The sequence below is a fragment of the Lissotriton vulgaris genome, chromosome 4_1 (genome assembly GCF_964263255.1).
Source record: "Lissotriton vulgaris chromosome 4_1, aLisVul1.2, whole genome shotgun sequence".
NCBI classification, from domain to species: domain Eukaryota; kingdom Metazoa; phylum Chordata; class Amphibia; order Caudata; family Salamandridae; genus Lissotriton; species Lissotriton vulgaris.
In genome coordinates, this window is record NC_141691.1 from 726,408,183 (window position 1) to 726,429,449 (window position 21,267).

Consider the following 21,267-nt stretch of genomic DNA (forward strand, 5'->3'; position numbering starts at 1 on the left):
AAGCACATTAAATGTATATATGTTAAAACTACAACTGAGTGCACTCTTTTCAAAACATGGAGCTCTGCTTCGAGCAGCGGATGCATAACTGAATTGGGCGTACCTTTCACCTAGCGAAGTTAATGAAACCCGTAACAAAGCCTATATTCAGAATTTTATATGTGCACCATCCCACTACAACCATCCCAAGAATGACGCCTGCCTCGCTCATCGCGTTTAAAAGGTTTTGCAATGTAATAGTGCGAACTCTGAGAGTCCCTGTGGCTGAGTCGAAGAGGCCTTCCGGTCAACCAAACACGGGCTCTCGCGCTCACAAAGGCGAAGCCTAGGCTGCTGGTCTCCTGCGAAAACAAACCCCAGCATACCTGGCGGGGGTGTAACAAAACACGCCTGGCGCACACAAAGTCCACACCTGTTGTCAGGGCTTCCTTCAATCAGGAAAAAAAGGCTGAAGCGAAACCCTTTGTGAAAAGCCATCACCCAGAGCACACTCGGAGCGGCCGTTATCAGGCAGACTGCTGGCTGGCGCCTCCCTGCGAGTTCTCCTGGCACCTTGGCGCTAAGCTCCCCTGCAAGGACAATAGAGGTCATTGTAAATCCAGGCCTGATGCTCAGGGATGCTGCCAGAGCCACGAGCTCTTAAGGTCTCACCGGATTTTCTGGGCTTGTCAGTCTTCATTAGAGCTTGAAAGGGATGAATGCAGCATCTTCCCGAAGAGAGCTCTGGTACCCACCCGAGCTGCGCACACGCCCCGCAGCCCCTAAAAACGTCCCAACGCGGCAGCACAGCAACGAGAACAGGCGTGTTAATTCGGCACGGTGGTGCTCGGGCTAGGTTTTGCGTGCTAAAGGATTTCTAGGTGTTTAAGGCAGCCTTAAAGCTACAAAAAAACTCTGGGGGAGGAGCAAGGATGCCATTTTTACATGGCTCTAATCAGCATCACGCCATATGGACCTGGTCAACGAATTATGCCCTTAGAAAGATTGGCCTACAATCGCAAGGAATTAGCACTGTTAATTCCCCTCTCTCGTTCAAATGTGCACATCTCGTTTATATCTGCATCTAAACTCACAGTAGAAGCAAAGTGACATAATTAGCAAACCTGCTGTGCTCGGTGTGGGGGGCGGGGGGTATGAGGTGGGGGCGTCAAGAGGGTCAATGAATGACAGCACGGAATTACTGTTTTAAACAGCAAAGGTCATTTTTGTATTTCGATAAAATACAAATCAGTCCCACGCCCCTCGCATCACTCAATACCCTGAACAGCAAACACCCCACCATTGTGATTTTCCAACATAAATCACTAATGCTAAAAGTGTCATTGAATTCTGAGTGAACGTTACAATTGTCGAGTCTCTCCTATCTGTTCAAAATTATTCCAGGAGCAAACCACCCTCATTATTTGCCCCATACCCAGGTGTGCAAAAACATAGAACGGCCTAAACCCTGAGGAATCCAGGTCTCACTGAAGACACCGGGGCACATGGGACAGACAGTAAGACACTGCACCAGTCAGACAGGTTTTCAACTTGGGTAAACACGAACAAGAATGTTCCAGTCCTCTAAAAAGGAAACAAAAACGCACACCGCTTGTGTGAACAAAGGGCTAGCTTTTTTGCACAATGTACAAGCGCTTTCGGTGTGATCCGCCGCCATGTTCTGAGATGTGCCTTGACAGTAAGTGGGCCCAATACGTGCCTTCACCACAGAGCCAGTTTAATTTATACTGTGTGCCTAACGAACAAATAAATAAGACAGAGGTGCGCTTGGATACAGCCAGTGAGGTGGAACAGACGCTCCCCTCTCGGTTTCTTTGGTTTGCACAGCACATGATAAGTGGCACCTGCCCCGGAGGTAAAACCTGACACATCCCGGAACCCAATGGGCCTCCTTCAGATGCTTGTTAAATATGCCAACCCGGATGTGCTGTACTGCCTGCAGGAAGTACACTACAGAGCTCATTATACAATGCACCAGCATTTACTTGCCTAACGCTCGCAGGAGAACAGCAGCGTCAATCAGCAACTTAAGCTCAAATAACAACAAAAGGCAAAAAAAGACAAGGTAGGCGTGCCTCCAGCGAATAACCTTTCATGGAACATCAGAGCAATGCCTTGACCACCTCCACTGACAGACCCATCCCACAACATTGCGCAGCCGAGGCAGATGAAACAATCGCTGGCTTTATAGATTTGGCAATACACTAGCTATGAGGCTGCTGTATCAGTACTTACAGCTGCCTCTACAAGGAAAACAATTGGCACAACTATGAACTATTTTCGGAAGGTACTCGCCAAACTCACCCTCGGAAGTAAACTAGTAACAGCAACCATCACGAATGGGAGAACAATCATGTTGAAAAGTGCATAACCCACCCTTCAGTAGTGATTAAGCCATCCCTACTTTAGTTCGGTCAAGTGACTAATTCGGTTTTCTCGTGTCCCCCAAATTAGGTCTTAAATGTGGGAGAGAAAAAATACTGTAGCAAATGCTTGTGGAAAAAAAAGAAAAGAATTAGGGTCAGGAAAATAGTTAGTTACTCCAACGGTCTAAAGAATGAACAGTTCAGTCGCTAATGAGGGATTCACTACACAATTTTAAACACAGGATTGCTATTCTCATAAGATATCAACTACACAACCTTTTCAAACAATTTAAGGCTGAATCTAGAGTCCAGAAAAGGAACAACTGCCCCTGCTAAGTTCCCCTGAATATATTGCTCCACATGACTTTATCTTCGGCTTGGTTGGTGCGGTTTTGATTGCATATATCTGTATTCCGCTTGATGTATAAATTGTAAAGCGCTCCGATACCCCCGGTGGTCATGTTCCCACCGGGGGTAGCAGATCGCTTATAGAAAACTTTCAAAATAAATAAATAAATCGTCACACGGGGAGGTCTTTCAGAAAAGGAAGGACGACTCCATCAATAAGGTTTTCCTATCAAATGGAGGAGAAACTATTTCAAGTTGGAAGACAATTTGGAGAGAAAAATGTCCCATGTTGGATCAAATATATATTTTCATACATCGTCGATGCAACTGGCTTTATCCAATAGATGAAAGTTCTAGATGTGTATTTTTATACTGCCCCTTTAACAAGTTTATCAGTGCTTCACGGGAACATAAAATACCTTTTCATATTATTTTTAAATGGCTATCCAGAGTAGACTGCATAGCTTAACAGGATTTCATTACATAGTTTGCTGGGAAAGTGATGTTGGGGTGCTGAACTCCAGTTACCGCGCGTGGTTTCAAACATCATCCACTTTCCTCATGCTGGACCCTCCCACAGGACATGGGGATGGACATCAAACAGCTGCACTAATCTCCCCCCAGTTGCCAGCAGGCAGTAAGATGGAACAGTGACAGCTCTCGCTCTATTACTGCGGCTGTCTCCAATGGGTCCCCCGGGGTATCCTGGCATAAGCCTATTGCATTACCTTCCCTCGCCTTACGCTTGTCGCAACCTACAGCTTTCTCTAATTACCAACCTCAGTCTCATGCCACAAGCCGCCCTCAACCCTCTTTAAAAACCCATCCCTCTGATCTTGGAAGTGACGTGCATTTTTAATAAGTGTGCAAAGGACGAAGGCCGAGAAAGCACGGTTCTAGAGTGAGGGACAAAGGCAGGCATTCATGCTGCTCTCTTCTGGCCTGCAAGAGCTGCTCTGTTCTGTGAAGGGCCCACGTCCTCTTTAGCTGAAGCAGTTACAGACATGGGGCTTCCTATTTTTAGGCTCCTGGATACAGAATAGCTACAGATGATGTGCACATTCAGCAGGGCCCTGCTGGACCGGCACATGCAAAGACTCGAGTTGCACGTCTCTGGAGGGAAGGTGCCAACCTTTCCACCGGCCCTGTTGCAATGCCCGTCCCTGTGGTGATAAAACGAGGCCTCTCTCTTGCACAGTCACGCACAGGCAAGGACACAGCCAAGAACGACAGGTCACCCGCCAATCAGGCTGGTGTGTTGACCTTAATGGCATTTGCTGGTGGTTCTTTGTGTTTTTTGGTCAAGCAACGCCTTATCATCTACAGGAGGTTTCTTTAAAAAAAAATGTTAACTGTTAACTCTTCATTTCCGATAAAATCTAATTTCTCCAGTGCAATCAGAATGTTATAACGAAACCTCGCGGTTGACATTTTGTTGAATGTCTGTTACGCCTACTTCTAAGTGGTCCTTTTAATAAAAACAGGCACCTAATTAAAGAAAAATGTACCGAAAAGTATTAGAATACGTAATACTGACTCAAGAAAAAATATAAGATCCACTTCCCTTATAGATTAAAAAGCTTGCTTAGTTAAGATAAAGGTGAAACATGTCAATGCTCTCTTTGGCAGGTTTAAAAAACATACCAGCAGTCTTACGCAGGCTTTTCTGTATAGTCTGTTTATAACTTTGATAAAACATATTTAGTATATTCATCAGGTGATTCTTTCACCTTTGATGAAAAACAGGTTAGCATGACAAAATATCCTTAAAACAAACTACAAATGTACAGATCCTCCAAAATTCCTCAACTATATATATATTAATTTTTTGCATCAACAGAAGCTCAGACATTAAAATGAACCATGTGTATAAAATTAGAACTAGAGAGATTTCAGGTAAAGCATTTTGAAGCAAGGTTATAAGACACATTCAGTGTTACAACTGCATACGCATTCATCTTTCAACTGCTTGCTGTCTTAGCCATGTCTGCTCTCACCTCACCAGCTGCTGCAGTAAACTGTTATTTCCAAATAACTTTCAGCAAGTGCTTTACATAAAGTTTTAATATGTGAATAATGCACAGAAACTAAACGCATACACATATTAATAGGAATTATTAAAGGCTGAGCTAACCATGCCATGACTGGAACATGCATCTTGTTGATGACTCCGACTTCCACAGTAGTGTTTAAAATGGAGCTATTACGCAACTTCCCATGATTCATCGAATTTACATAACGTCGTCGATGTACTCCATCAGTCAAATTTCCTCAACTATACATTCTTTTTCTACTCTTACATGCTCTTCTCAGCAAAATGACAAGCATTAGAATACTGGGATAAAGGGGATGCAGAAGCTTAAATTAATGCCGGGCTTGAGTACAACAGGCGGGCAACAGCTGGCCAAACTAATAATTCATTCTCTACCTGGGCCTAAGAAAATACTACCTGTAGAATGTATGTGGAGTGCCCATTTGGCTCCCCTAAAATCTCCCCAACAAGAACAGTGTCCCGATGTACAAAAAAATTGCCACTGGAAAATCATACATTCTTTAAAGCAAAGCAAATAAGACAGAGACCACATCGACGAGGAAGAGGTGTGGCGCCGCGGCCAGGGCGACTGGTGCCACGGCCAGGGCGACTGACGCTGGAATCTGGGGATCACGGTTCGATCCCCAGCTCCGGCGGCAGGTTAGCCCAGCACCATGTGACTCTGGGCAATAGCTTGCTTAATCTTCCCGACGGCCCCCAGCGCCTAGAGACCCTTGCGGGTGATTGTGCGCTTTACAAATGTGGATTTATTTAGTATTATATCGACAGCAATCTTAAGCAAACAATATAGAGCAAGAGAGAAAAGCAGGCAGGTGTACAGAATGAGGACGAAAATCCCCTTTTGTGCAGTAAATTAACAGGTCACAACATAAGTAAAAGTCTTTTCTGGTCAGTTGTAAAAGGAAAAAGTGTACAGGCCGATAAACAGTGGCCGGGTGACTGTCAGGCCCTGCTGGATGAAGGGGTAAAATCTAGAAGATCATAGACTCCACTCCCTTCGACTCAACAATGCTAAGGATTCATACAAGATCGGAATATGAAAAGATTGTAAGAGTTCCTAAATGGCCAGCATACAATTGAACCATTGATCCAACCTACACTGCCATTTTACCCAGATGAGGGACTTGTACTGATCTGACAATCATGGCTTTCCTTCTAAACCTACATTTTTAACCAACCCTATTTAACCCTATTTAAGTGAGAAGAAAGGGATAGGGTTGTCAAAGAAGCCGACTTAACTGCAGAAGTCAAGTCAAAAATATAATGCTCATTATTAATCCACCAGTCAGCCTGCCTTTAAAATGATAACCAGTTTATAGCCTCATTCACACCCCGAAAGCAAAGCATCACACCTGAAAATCACACTTTTAACACTTGCACATTGACACACTTTACATAGATCGGCAACTTACATCAGAAACACGAACCAAAGTGGTCGTTTAAAATGTACAGAAACTTCCCCCACTGTCGAATACAAGGGATATCACTCATAAAACTCCCCTGCCTCACTAAACTGACCCGTGACAGATTCCCTGTCCACACATCGCTATCTCATGCAGCTTCAAAACACAAGATCAGAGTCCAGTTCCATTCTATGTGAATCATTTAACAAGAGACACTTTGTGCTTTAGTTTCTGCAACAGTGCCAAGTGGACATTGGGCACAAATTGTATGCATCTGACAAATGAGATCGGTTTGCATTCTCTCTGTTGCTGCAAAAAGAAAACAAAATTTGGAAAAAAAACAAGTTGTTTAAATAAAAATTATATTACAGCCGTATAGCCCACTGCTGAGGGCTCTAACCAGAGTTATAGGTTTGAGCTGTTGGCTCGTCTCTATAAAAAGGGAGTGGACCTTGAACCACCGGTATAACCGGAGACATAAGGGCTATACGTTTATTAGAACATTTCATCTACTGAAAGTAGAATGTTCAAAATTAAAGAGTGAGAAACACATACAGAGACATTGAAATGTTTGAGCAGAAGACCTATACTAGCCAGTATTATTCCTCACCAAATTCACTGTCTTAGATGATGCTCTTAACATTCCAATCTTCTTACAGATGTTCTAATTGAAGTAGCCATTTTCTTTTAAATATTTGGTTGTGAGGTATTGTGTAAAGTTAGTTTACACACTCCACGCATTCCTAGTGGCAATGATATGTAATCCAGCACATTCCTCTACCTTCTTCACTTTGAAGATCTAGGGATGTAGTGACGTGCTTACAAAAAAATGAAGGTAGCAGAAGTTCCAGCCCAGGTACTGATTTGCTTTTCCATTGAGACAAAAGCCAACTGAAGTTTCCAGATGTGCCATATTTGTGGGGTGGCTTTTGTAATGAAGAGTGAGCTAATACGTGGATACCGAACACCCAGCTTAAGATGGCTTACATCACCAAGCTCATTTCACAAATTTAAAAGCACTAATCATTGCAGAAGGTGCCCCATAAGCCTTAGCAGACAGTGTTCCATAAGCTCTAACATCTTCTAATTGTCCATGTTCACATTCAAAAAGGTTTAAGGTGGCCATCCATGGAACTCTAAAGACAAACATCACTTTTACTTAAACCGTTGCCCACTTATCTATCAATATCTTGGGCAGTTAAATGTTAATAGTCAAGGTCAATGACAGATTATTAGGGATTCACCCCAGAACATCAGGAGTTAAGGCTTAACTGTAAAATTACATATTATTCTGTTGAGTTTAAATGGAAGGCTTGTAAAGTTTCTCAACTGCAGATTATCCCACCATCGCAGCCTTCTCTAACAGCAATTACCTGAAACCTACCTTCCCATCATTGTTGTATTTCCACGTCAGATTTTGTAAACCCCAAATTTAAATGACACACACTCTGGTTCTGATGTCAATATGTGTGAACTGTGATTTTGGACCCGATGATGTACACATTTAAACGTTTGATGTCAGAATATCATTAGCAAAGTTATTGTCTAACAGAAAGATTGTGTCCCAAACATAATTTAGAAAAATATTGCCAGTTTGTGAGTAGATTTTCAATTAACTCCAATGTTAATAAAAACATTATACCCATTGAAGTTAGGACAACATTTCTCTCACACTATATTTTAGTTTCGAAATTCTGGTACCTTATCATTTAAGCACACAAAGGGCCACGTACTTAAGGACTTTACATAGGTCTACCTGCTGCAAAACAAACACATGCTAAGCTACAGAGACCGTGCAAACCCAAAAGCGCACATTTACCTCTGTGTTTGCTGTAAACTGTTACACAGGCAAAGGCTCAGGGAAAAAGCACTTAAGCACAACCACAGCAGTTCCCAATGAGAAGTTGTCAGTTATTCACACTGCCGTTGGCCTGTGACTCACTATTAGTCAAGCACGTTAGAAGCATTTCAAGAATAGCATGACTTCCTCTAAAAAAACACACTGCTTCATTTACACATCATTCTTTTTTTTAGAAAAACTTTAACTTCAAGCTTTCAGCAGCAAAGTAGGTTAAGACCAGAATATAGTGTTCCTAATATTATCTGACAAAAATATAGTGTCCTACATATTGTTAACACAAATATTGCTCCATTGGAAGTAATGACAGACCATCTACTCCCGATGTTTTTGTAAATTATATTTAGGCCACAATATTTATGTCAGACAATATTTTTATAGATATTGTGACATACAACCATATATTGCAGATACCTTGCAAATTCAGTCCTTTAAATAGTGCTTAATAACAGGATAGGGGAAGGAGGTTGGCCATGTCTCATAAATCAAAGAGACTCACGTCAACAACCGCTTTGGTTTTAATAATCCAATTTGTAAAAGCCTTTGACGTTTAAATGAAGCATAAAATTATTCTGTGATGGGCCTTTGGGCATGCCATCTTCTTTAGGTATGAAGTACCTGATGCAGCGTAGCCATTTTCTCTTTCAAACTTCATGGTAAATGCCAAGGAGAGGATGACATCGCGTTAATTGCCCTGTTGAGATTACACACCTACAATCTATCCGTATTTACAAATAAGATATTGCAACAGGGCTGATCCTAGACAGTTTAAATATATGTTTTTAAACACATCCTTCTCGTGGACATGTTAATAAAAGTATTTTGAAAAAAAATATTGGAAGGTCCTAAACACATGCACTTCCTTGAGCCTCTTTTTTTGTAATTAAAGCCCAGGAAATATTTCGAAAGTTCTTTGGGAAATCTTGGCACCTGCTCCTGGACATAGACAAGTCTAGCAGCACGGACTCTCTCTAAGACATATGCAGTAGGGTCTATGGGCTACATTGACTGGGAGAAACCACACAGATCTTTCAGTGGACGAAAAAAAAAACAAAGGCCATAATTCCCCGGCCTACCAAAAATACACGCTAAAACTTCATTAATCCAAATTAAGTAGAGCCATGCAGTCTTATCCAGTCGTCCTTTACCTCAGCGATGCATCTGGATGAGTTTCCATGTGGGTCTCTAGACCAAACTTGCAAGGGAACTCCTTAAAGCACACTGGACAGTGGAAGACTTCTTCTTCTATCTTCTTGGGGAGCTCAATGGGTTGGATGTCTTCTACCACCTTCCAGAAAAGAAGGACACCACAGGTGTTAGCCCACTTCTGTAACCGTGTGTGGAGTTACTAGAAGCCATACCACATATTTAGGAGACACTGCTCCACAACTCACTTTCTCATATGCACCATTATCAGTTCAAGGTGAACAGCTGCCTATTACATATATTACGCAACCACAATATTATTAGACTACACAGTTGTAATCTATGATGAAGAAAAAAAGCCAGGAATTTCTCACTCAGTGTACTCATTAGTAGGCTCTCTAAAATGTATTCTTCCGAGAGCTAATGGGTGTAAGAATTCCTGTAAGTCAACATTATTGGCTTTACATCTTTTAATGCGTTATAGAAACATATAAGGCAGTACATTTAGTTAAAAGACTGGAAGATCTGAAGCTATTAATACATTAACACATGGTCAAGTGATTCTAGATAACCCTTCCAATTAATTACCAAGCAGCATTTAAAAAAATAATGAATTATCAGTTTAGTCGGCGAAGGGAGATTAACGAGTTTAAAGCAACTTGCGGTACAAACGTAACCAAAAACACTGATATGAACTAAACAAGGAATATTAGAGAAAATAATGGTCTTCAATTTTTTTACAAAGTAAACACAAAGAGATGATGGACGGAGCGCTGAAACTTTTCAGACACTCACCCCCAGTCACAGATCTGAGTTGAATCCATCATCATTCTTTAGCTCACTTCACCACCCCAGTTCAGACACAGCTATATGCAAATCAGTCTTGACCCTGTGCCTCATGGGGACAGTCCAGACCGAACTGCCAAGCCACGCCTTTCCTGGACCGGAAACAAGCATCCTGGAACCGATTTCGGGGTAACACCCTTCATCAGCCAGGCTAGCTTGAATTCAGTGGCAAAGTGAGCAAGGGACCCACGCCTGGCCATATCCTGCCAACTTAGGTCGAACAATGCAAACGCAAGGAAATGATGGACGGAGCGCTAAAACTTTTCAGACACTCTCCTTGTGTTTGCTTTGTTTGCCCTAAGTTGTCAGGGTATGCCCAGACGTGGGTCCCTTGCTCACTTTGCCACTGGATTCACGCTAGCCTGGCTGATGGGGGTGGTTAGCCCATAACCATTCCCAGGATGCTTGTTTCTGATCCAGGGAAGACATGGCTTGGCAGTTCGGGCTTGACTGTTCCCATGAGGCACAGGGTCAAGACTGATTTCCATGTAGCTGTTTATGAACTGGGGTGGCGAAGTGAGCTAAAGAACGATGATGGATTCAACTCAGATCTGTGACTGGAGGTGAGTGCCTGAAAAGTTTCAGCGATCCGTCCATCATCTGCTTGCGTTTGCTTACTTTTTTTAACCTCTTGAGATCTTGTGAACTGTAGAGCTTACCCCATGCAGAATATTTTTCCAATAGAAATCACTGTACCTGAAAACAACTGACACGCAGTACGTAGAGGTAGAATAAAGCTACGGTATTCCATGTGCCATCACAGGTAATACTGATGGTCTACATATATGAACATTAGTCAGCGTGTGTGAATATCATTGTAACAGTAACATATTTAGAAAAACTAAAATCAAGCCAAGCACATACAAGGAAACGGGCTACAGTAGAACCAGGAAATCTGGCTTGTTCACTGAATTGATCATTCACAATTACTTTTTTTGCAGGGCTAGGTTCATCCTTCTCCATCTCTGCGTCAAGACTCAGCTTACGCTTGGTTGGAAGCCTTCGGCGTTTCGGGGGAGATGGTGGGCTAGCACTCACAGGAACACCAGGATCCTTCTCATGTATCTTCATGTGCCTGGGCGAAAGTGAGGTTGGGGTGAGATGAGCAAGGAATCTTTGATCACGCAGGAAAATTCAACCTTGCAGCCAATGTAAAACTTAGATACAATTATGGTCTGGTCTAACATGTAATCCATGTAACCAATATTTAAAGCACGATAAAATATCTGCAATCGGTCACAAACTAATTTGCTTAAAGATGATGAGTAATTCACATGCTTGCAAGAGACACAATATTTTTACTCCAATTACTCTTCTATAGGCTTCATCAGAAACCAATCAAGTTAGTCATCTGGGGCCTTATCATACATTGTGGCCCCCCCGCTTTCTGCCCCTCTCGACAGGATGATAATACAAAAGGAGCTGCAGACACTTGTGTGTTCCCTTCTGTAATACTGATAGTGCTTTGCCTCTGTGCCTGCAATGTATTATGGACATAGGCGCAGAGGCAAACATGCCTTTAGGATGCGCACTGAAAGTGAACCACAAAAAGGTGGCACACTTTCAGTGCACAGCGTAAAAACAGGCCTCTGGATGGGAGACAGGGGATCCTATGGATCCCCCCCGACACTCCCCACTGCATGCACCCATCACCTTTGTGTGTTTGATGTAGGTACCACCCTAAGTGGGCATGGGTGTATGCCCAAATATGACCACCTTGCCTGCTGTGCAACTGGAACCTAGCTACACCCAACAGAAGTGCCCCAATCAGGGTAAAACCAGTCTTGTGTGGCTTGTGTTCCTGATCGGAGAGGGCCTTGCTTGGCGATTTGGGCTGGACTGTTTCTTATTCAAGCAGGTTCAAGACTGATTTGCATATGGCTGGGTCTAATTTGAAGTGGCATGGTGGGCAAAGGGACGATGGTCTGAAATGCTAGCTGAGTGATTGCTACTGGTTAGACTTATTGCAGACTTCTTCCCATCACCTTTTGTGTGTTTGATTAACAACCAATGGTCAGCGAATGCTGCCTCTGGTAATCTCCATGCTTGCCAGAACTCCTAGAAAATCCCAGGAAAAGCAAATGGAAAAGGTTACTTACTTTAACAACATTTGTTTAAGCTGGACTGTTGATTCAGATGCATTATTTTTCCATCAACTGGATAAGCTCAGAAAAGCCTCTTGATTACATATACTAAAGGGCTTTTGGTGTTGACAGTAGGACTCATGATGACAGTGACTTTAAATCCACAATGCCCCAAAACATATCCAAAATATTCACATCCCAAATTATTTAATTTCATTTGAAAGTAGAGAGCTGCAAAGACCAAGAACCACTAAAAGGCACAATAATGAACAGCATGTGAATCTAGAACAGGTTAATTGTATTGTATTGTAATTGCATTTATATAGCGCTTACTACCCCTAATGAGGAGTCAAAGGTCTTTTTCGGCGAGTAGCACGCTACTACTGTACCCATTAAGGATTAGTGGTGAATTAGTATAGTGAAAAAGGAAAGAAATTTGATTGGTGGATATGTTAGTCAGTTATTTGGATTGAGAAGGATAGCGGAGGGATAGAATAGGGAAAAAGGTTTAGATTTATATAGCGCTTGCTACCCCTATAGAGGTGTTGGAGTGCTTTTTTGGCGAGTAGCACGCTACTCTGGAACCCATAAAGAATTAGTGGTGAATTAGTATAGTAATATACGAAATTAATCTAAGTGGTAGACATGTTAGTCTGTTATTTGGATTGAAAAGGATAGTGGAGAGATGTTTTGGAGCTCATAACAGTAGAAGGAGGCTTGGGATGACAATGAGTAAAAGGGAGTTGGAGGGGGAAGAGTCAGAGGTAAGGGTTCAGAAAGGCTTGTTTGGGGGGGATCGGAATTGAAAAAGAAGTAGGAGATGATGCAACAATGGGTAGAGTAGGGAAGAGCCTAGAAAGGGTTATTTTGGGGATCATAGTAGTGGTATGGGATTTGGGATGAATGAGTGAGTGGAGGAAGAGGATATATAGATAGAGGTATAGGGTAAGAAATAGAGTAGTGCACTGGAAAGAGTAGTAGAAAGATGTTTGAGATGAGTCAGAGAGTTGAGGTAGAGGATATATTGATAAAGCTACAGGGTGAGAAATAGGGTAGAGCATTGGATATGCTGAATTGGATGAAATGTAATAAATATGTAGATCCATAAGTACATAAAAGGTATATAGATGCATAAAGGAAGGTAGTATATGTAGATTAAAGATGCAATAAATAAACTCTGGCTTTCAAGTGTGTACATTAAGATGTATGATTACATTTTGAAAGCATTTCAAGTGTTATAGCAACGAACCTGACTTGCAGAACATTCCTTACAAAATTACTGAATCACAAAATTGGGTTTTGAAACGCATTGCAAATTGCTATTTGGCAGGAGCATGTTTAAAGCATCCCTTCCAAAAAGTGATTTTTTATGGTATGTATAGAGGTTTTGTGACCATAATCCAGTTGCAAATCATTCAAATATTACCGAATTCCAAGTTGGGATGATGCAAAACCTAATGGACCCAGGAATAGGAAAATGTCAATGGATAAAGGATCTTTTAAAAGACGTCTTGGAAAGAGGACTAAATTAGCAGACTAAAAGACCAGCTAAATGTAAGAACAAACATCAAGTATAAGAGTGGGGAATGAAACACTATCACATGCTGATTTCCCGGCTATAAAAAGAGTAACAGAAAACCAAACTGCAAATATTTATTGAGCAAATTTTACTGAATGAGAATGTGCGGGTGTATTCGAGTTTAAAAAAAATGTTTGTCAAACCCTGAAAACTCATAATTGTAGGTCGCTCTTCGATCCACGCTTAACTTAGATGCTGGTGGCAGCAGTTACTACAGGCATCTAATTAACGGGACCCTTCACAAGCTGCAACGACAAACTACAGGGGATCAGCCAGAGAAAAATAACGCCAGGACTAGGAAATTACTATTTTGAGGTTCCCTCTGAGCAAATGTCTTAGCGAGTAAGAAACAACTCAGCCAACAGCACAACAGTTAATTTTAGGAAAGAGAAATAGCTCCATCACTACAGTGGAAGCTGTATTTCAGTATTGGTGCTGAAAGAAAGGCCAATGTCCAGCCAGTCAGTACTGGAGGTAAACGACAACTCACCATGTGGAGGTTAGCTCCTCATTACAGAGGAGACTCTAAGAAAGTAACTGATACTTCTAGACATGTATGTCGACGCCCACCTGGACCACGAAAAAAAAATGAGAAAAAAGACTACAATTCTGGACCCAACCACTAGATGGCAGAATACTGCATAGTGAATCCAGAAAGATTTATGCTGCAAAACTGATACTTCTAGACATGCAAAGAGGGGGTCAATGTGGACATTACCCAATGTATTGTCTACTGAGTTCCAGAAGAAACGTGCAGCTCCACCAAGATAGTTTCACTTAGCATCTGAGTAAAATATCCAGCATACTGTTGTTAGTGTCTTGGAGTTTCTGATGAATATAAGCTGCTGCTACTATTGTGCACATGAGACTATAAATATATTCTTACATATGGATGCAGTCTTATCAGGCTATATGCAAATAAAAACGCAAATACGTCTACTGACAGACAATGTGTAGTGTTCACATTCCATTTTTCATTGAATAATGGATTTTGGTGGCTGGTAGGGTTACCAAAAAGTGAGAATCTGAATGAAGCACATCTTGCTGGAGCATACAACTGCAATTCAGTCAACAAGCTGTATTTTTTATAGAGGGGTTTGAAAATTAACTGTAATTTGGGCAACACATAAAAAAGTTAAAGTTATTACATATTAGCAAAAAAGTGATTAGAGCAACAAAACGATTAGAAATTGTCATTTTTATTTCCCGCTTTCATAGTTATTTAGCGCCATTTATGTCATGTGTTCACAAATAAAACACGAAAAGGTGGAGGGCTCTAAACAATGTTAAGCAGTTGTCCTTCCGTTTTCATTAGTCCGTGGCCTTATAGCATATAGCTGGCCGTGTTGAAGGTTCCATCAGGTGTGCATCCACTAGACAGAAGTCACTGTTTAGACATCAACCATGTTAAGCTCATGCATAGGAGATGAAAGCAATGTTTTGATACCGCCTAAAAAGGCATGCATCCTTCCCCTAAAAGGTATGAGGTCCTCACCCTTAATGCCAAAGAAGCTCAAATCTTGGCAGATATGGACACATTCATTCACCAGTTCTCACGGACGCTAAGTAACTTGCATTATTCATTGAGTTACCTCTCGTTCAAAACACAAGTCACAGAAATAAAACCTTTAGACCGCCTAGAACTAGGTCTTACTTCTAAATCTAACTGAATCCTATTGCAGAAGAAGAGGTTCAAGAAACTCTGTTCAAGTCTTAACCTTTTTCCTCCCTGATGACTCAGCTCAAGGGCATACTGCATTGTGAAGCTGAACTCAAAAGCTTGAAGATGTATTGAAACAATATTCATATGCTGACAAACTAGCCGCCTTCCTAAGCCCACATAATTGTCAAGTACTTATATATTACGTGTAATGCAGTATCAACTGGTGCAGCAGCCATCCTAGGCCAAAACGAAGGTCTCGCTCCTAGGAAGAAAAAGGCAAGACTCGAAATCAAGAAAGACAAGAGCTGTGTGACTCTCTCTCTTTGGATGGGGAGACTGTGTTCGGACTTGGAGATGTCTTCCGGGTCAATATCGACACAAACTGATTTCCGCCATACATGTTCGGATGGGTTTAGGTTGCTGAAGTCCTATGGAGCGATACCTCGGCCTGACCCGTCCGGCTCACTTGGACCCTCCACGCCGGATACCGATTGATAAGTGGACGTATATTGGTTCCATTGATATACAAGGCCAGGGATGAAACCGTCCACAGTCTACTGGACCTACTGTTTGACGGCGTTGCTTGGGGGTCATTTGGCCGGGATTATGTTGTTGGTGTGGTCGGTGATTGATGCTCTCCGTGGATGTTCTGATTTTGCCTATGGGATGTCTCCTGGACGCAGGGGTGCGAGGTGGGGCCGGGTGGCAAGATCGTGGGCCCTCCTCCGCTTTTCTCTTTTCTTTATCTTTCTCTTCCTTTTCTATATGTCGGGTCTCCATTAGGACGACAGGCACGCTGCTGGGGGGGGGGGGGGGGGGGGGGGTTTAGGCCGTGGCCTTCTGCAGGGGTGCAGGGTGGGGGGTAGGGGGGCGGGGTTTGCTAAATTGTTCATTGTTCGTTTCTATGGCCCTTTAGTCTTCTTTCCCTTTTTAGTGTCATCGTTCTTCATGCCTCCTGCAATAGGTTTCGTTTTGAGGGGTGGGGTTCAGCTTTGCTACTGGACGGGTTTGTGCTTACATTTATCCTGACTTCCGTGCCTTACCCCCAAGACTTCACTTGTATTTATACTATTCGCGGATATCCTGATTTATGCTCGTAATAGTAGGATCATGTACGACCGTATGACACCTCTTATTTAGTTATTTCTTATTGTAAAATGAACCTTCATAATCATGAACTCAGACTTGTGCGCTTGCAGGTGACTCATGTCCTATACATTTGTAGCACCCCGGTTTTCGAACTGTTCTTATTTTTCACATTGCTTTGCTGTTCTTCTGCTTTGATTAGCGGCCGGCCGGGGCGGTTGTAGGCCCATACCTGTAACTGCTTGAAGTAATAATAAAGGTTCTCCCAAAAAAAAAAAAAGGAAGGACAAGAGCAAGGAATAAGCCTGATCAATTTTTAGATCCAGTATCTGTAACAACGTCACTTAATTTATCAGACTCGCTACAACACTTCTGGACTTCAGAAAAGAGAAAAAGGCTCTTCTCATAAAAGCGCCGTCCAGCGATATATGACAAAATGCACCTTAAAACCAGTTTTACCTCTACACTGGATGGACCCTACAAAGAACCTCATCAGTCATCAGAGCCTCTCAACTCCACGGCATAAAAGTTCAACAAAGAAGAAACTCTGCCCACTCTACCGATGGTACGCAATTCTGAGTGTTTTTTGGATCCCCGCACAACTACAACTTCTCCCCTCCCCGTTACGAGTTAGACCAATTTGTTGCTTCATCAGTAGGTCTACGCTTTAAATGCTCACACACATAAAGGCTCAATCATTAGCGTGATGATTACCAAGTCATGTTTTGTTATAAGATTTGTATTCCCACCAACATTACCTGTAGAGAGCCAGTAATAGATATTGAAAGCAGACTGATTTCTCATACTCCTGAAATCAACCTTTTTCCACACATGCTTTAGTACCAACCTGTCATGGTCCATGCAGGTAACAGCGGTATGGCCGCGTTGGGGGGGGTGGGATTCCTAGGGCCGATGCCAAGCGGAAATTATTTAATTATTTTTCCCTCTGTTCGTATATCGAACCCCCCCCCCCCCCCCCTCAGGGCGACCCCACCGATGTTACCTGCACGGACCACGGCTGGCACCAACACTTTGCTTAGTCGAGGTCCACTTTACTCCCGTTCACTTTTGACGTTTTATTGACTTAGCGAACAAGATAGCTAGGTAGGGATAGGTGTGGACTTTTATGGTTTAATATACTGTAAATGATTAGTGTGAGGATTCTGAAGAGGAGTTGATGTTTAATGTTTATATTTTAAAATGTTGTAGCCACCTATCCTGCCCTCTCCTCTGGCTGTTACCGCACCATCTCCTTTAATGTAACACTAGATTTACATTACCTGTATGTACACATAGTGCACAAATAGTAATACCCTGTGATTGCATATCAGATACCCTAATGACAGGAAGGCTCTTTTCATGCTCTTTTTTTTTAACTGTTTGTTCATTGCAGAAGAGTGTGACTGATGTAAATTAACATCTGCAAAGAGCTACTTTCTTGAGCACCGTCTTCAATCCACTTTATGTGTGAATCAGAGTCACTGTACGATTTCAAAGTCTGTTTAGATAACAATTTTACTGTGAAAGGTGCCAAATAGATGTTTTCCTAAAAGCACAGAAAAAGTTAGCCCTAAGTGCTGCCTGTTGCTTTTACCTGTGATATTAAGCCTGTAGGCGAACCCGCTCCCTTACTGACCCCACAGTTGATGTATGCAGGATGTATGGTGTGTTTCAGGTTGAAAGCGGTGGGGAAGGGTGGATATTTTTACGTGGAGGATGACAAGATCTAAAACCACAATATGTCTCACTGTGGGTAGTAGACTAGGTGTTTGGGCTAGGTGGTTAAGCCAAATCATGCAACAACTAGGCATAAAAGCAAAAAATAAACACACCGCGGACTGTAGGCAACCAATAGAAAAAACAGGAGAAGGGGACGCATTATAACATATTGAGCTACTAGACAGAAGCATCCATCAGGTCTGCGCTGGTTACACTGAACATTGTCACATTCTCATTTTCACTTGTCTGAATCCAGCTCTCCACCAAAGCGTGGACATTGGGCCTTCCTGCACAGGTAAATATATCAGAGCTGCTTCTGCATCAGGTAAAGTATTTCAGAAGGCGGTATGTACATGTCCAGAAATAACTTATTTTCCACACCAACAATTAAGACCAATGTATTTGTTTTCTTCAAAGTTTACGCTTCACTGTCAAAAGCCCAAAATGCAAAAATACAACAATAGGAATAACGAGGACCATTTTTAGTGTCTCATTACTATTTTAATTAAGACGACCATTACAGCACAGTATGATTTTTGGTTCCCCCACACCCTTTTATTGCAGGTTCCCAGTAGGTACATATTATCAGTGCCTTCCTAGTGGTATGCTACAACTAATACTGCATGATGCTTCATCCGTGGTCATGGGGAAGACAATAAAGGAAACCATGATGACAAAAGCCTCTTTGCTTGGAATGGGTGATTGTTTGTGTAACATTGTGCTTTCATTCTGTAGATCTTCATCTTATGGTAGGAAGCACTCAGCCTAATGTAAGGGGTTCCAGCAGTTACCTCAATTACTACGAACCTGATGCAGTCATGTTCCAGTGGTTGCATCAGGGGTGGTGAGAAAACAGTGTTTCCCAACCGGTCTAAGAAATGGTACGAAAATGGGTTCGTGAAGGTTATTTTCCTTTAGAGACATTCTCTCTTTACACCACCTTTGCAGGCGTGTGCATTATTCCAGTTAACCTGCAGCTCTGCAAAGATTTTGTGAACACTGTAAGATTTTCACAAAAGACATTATTTACACTTGTGATGAAACCCAGAAAACACATACAGATTTCTTCTCAGCACGTTTACCTGGTGTATTTTTTGTACACTGGCACTATGCAGGGGGAAAAAACATTAACTGTTTTCTGCAAAGTATCTAATGCAGAACTATTCAGTTAATATTAGACCGGTACATGAGCAGCATAAATGAGTTGCGAAAGTCCTCATTTTCAAGAAAACTAGTTTCTTCACAGTGTAGTCTTTAATTCGTTCCTGGTATAATCCTAAATAAAGACACTTAAAATTCACCAGGTGTAGTGTGTCCCTTGGAGTACCCTCATGCTCCGCATTGTCAGAGGTTAAGAGCCAAGATGCCACGTTTCCACCTAAAATGGCTATGGAATGAAGGCTAGAGTATTTACATTTTCCTGTGATTTCTTCAAAAGAAAATCTGCAGGTAAGTGCAACGTACAGAAAGAAACGTAATGAACTATGGAAACCTCCAAAAACAACGAGGTGATCGATGGGACTGGGATTCAGGCACAAAGGGTTACCAGTGGCTGAGATGGATTCAAGCATTCCATCCATCATTCTTTTTTTATTTTTCCCTGTGATGACCTGAATGCGACGGGAATGGTCAAACCAGGGACACATTTTGCATAAGAACCAAGCAGGACACGAGGGAAGACACCCAAATAGGACAGAAACTGTCTTGGGTTGCTTGGGTTCTGGTTCAGAGAACACCTGGCTTTGCTGTTCGGGCTGGACTGTACTAACAGAAGTAGAAACAAGGCCAATTTGCATATGGCTGGGTTTAATCTGAGGTAGCATGGTGGGCAAAAATTTAAGAAATGGAGTGGGTTCGGCCCTTAGTAATTACCAGTGGCTGAGATTAATTCAATCATTCCATTCCTCACTTTTTTGTATTCTTAATGAAAAACAGCAATGAAAGCAATGTTCCTTTATAAAAAAAATCCTAGGCCAAACAGCACCCATTATCAAGCGAAAATAACCCTGGTTGATATAAGACTGCTACCACAGCTTTTTTAACTCTGTGTTCTTGAAAACAACAAAAAGCAGATGTTGCTCCAGTAACTATCACAAACATTTCTGTGCCATGACAGAAATGAAAGAAAGAAAAATACTTTCCTACCAAATATAGCAAAAGTAAAGCTTATAAATCATTTGAAATGAGTGAGTGATTTTAACACAAAAAAATAAACCATTTGTTTTAAAGAAGCAAATCGAGTTTGTGATATTTTTGCTAATTATGTGAAAACATACACACAAAACCACCCGACTTCACCCCAAACACACACCCATGTTTTACATTTGAACAGAGTGAAAATTAGATCTTATTCACTTGTTATGGAAACTGCAAAAACAGTGTGCAACTGTGTGCCCCAAGTTTTACCACTCGCTCTATCCTGTGTATTTTGTGTATTGAGTTACCGTAGTTGAACAGTGTAGATTTGGAGGTCAGCTCCAGCCATGCACAAGCTATGGTGACACGATAACCCACCTCAACCATGCACTTTCAGCGCTGACAGGTTGCACAGTCATAGAATGAACGAGGGAGGACTCATGATTAACTCTCGACCCTAAATATTGTGAAACTGGTTTTGTTGAAATAATAGGCAACGGGAAGATTATGCAATTTTACAAAAAGCAAAGACATTGTTGTATTAGAATGGCAGTCTGAACATTCAGTCACACTGATTCGTAACCAGAGGTGAACTGTGTCCGTGCTGGCACCTTGCTGTGATCGTACACTGGTACTGAAAGTCGAGGGAGACCCATCTCTCCAGGAGGATTGTAATGTGAGCATCTTTAAATGAATTGTTCCTATCGGACGATTCTGTCTTCCATGTTCACTTACAGGATCAGCAACAGGAACTGCAGGTTTGAAGCCAAGCGTCATTTAGGAAAATGATGTGGGGTGCAGGGGAGTAGCTTCTATTTGTGCAGCCAGGGCCGGACTGGCTACCGGGCAGTTTGGAATGCTGCTGAGCTGGGGACTGATTTTGTTGATGGGGACCTGCGTGTACAAAATGAAATTCGTTTTGATTTCATTATTTCGAACCACACGCAGGTCGCCATGAACAAATTCAGCCCCCACTGCCA

At 42.1% G+C, this 21,267-nt stretch overlaps 1 protein-coding gene across 6 annotated transcripts in view; it reads right to left on the reverse strand.

The window, feature by feature from the left end:
* The window catches only part of RREB1 (ras responsive element binding protein 1), a 166,066-nt gene that overhangs the window by 27,421 nt on the left and 117,378 nt on the right, over positions 1–21,267 (reverse strand). For all 6 annotated transcript variants that reach the window (XM_086965026.1, XM_086965022.1, XM_086965027.1 and 3 more), the window contains 2 exons: positions 10,951–11,095; positions 9,177–9,316 (listed from right to left, as the gene is read on the reverse strand). In XM_086965026.1, the coding sequence (XP_086821152.1) occupies positions 9,177–9,316; positions 10,951–11,095 (285 nt within the window). The remainder of the gene's footprint in view (positions 1–9,176; positions 9,317–10,950; positions 11,096–21,267) is intronic.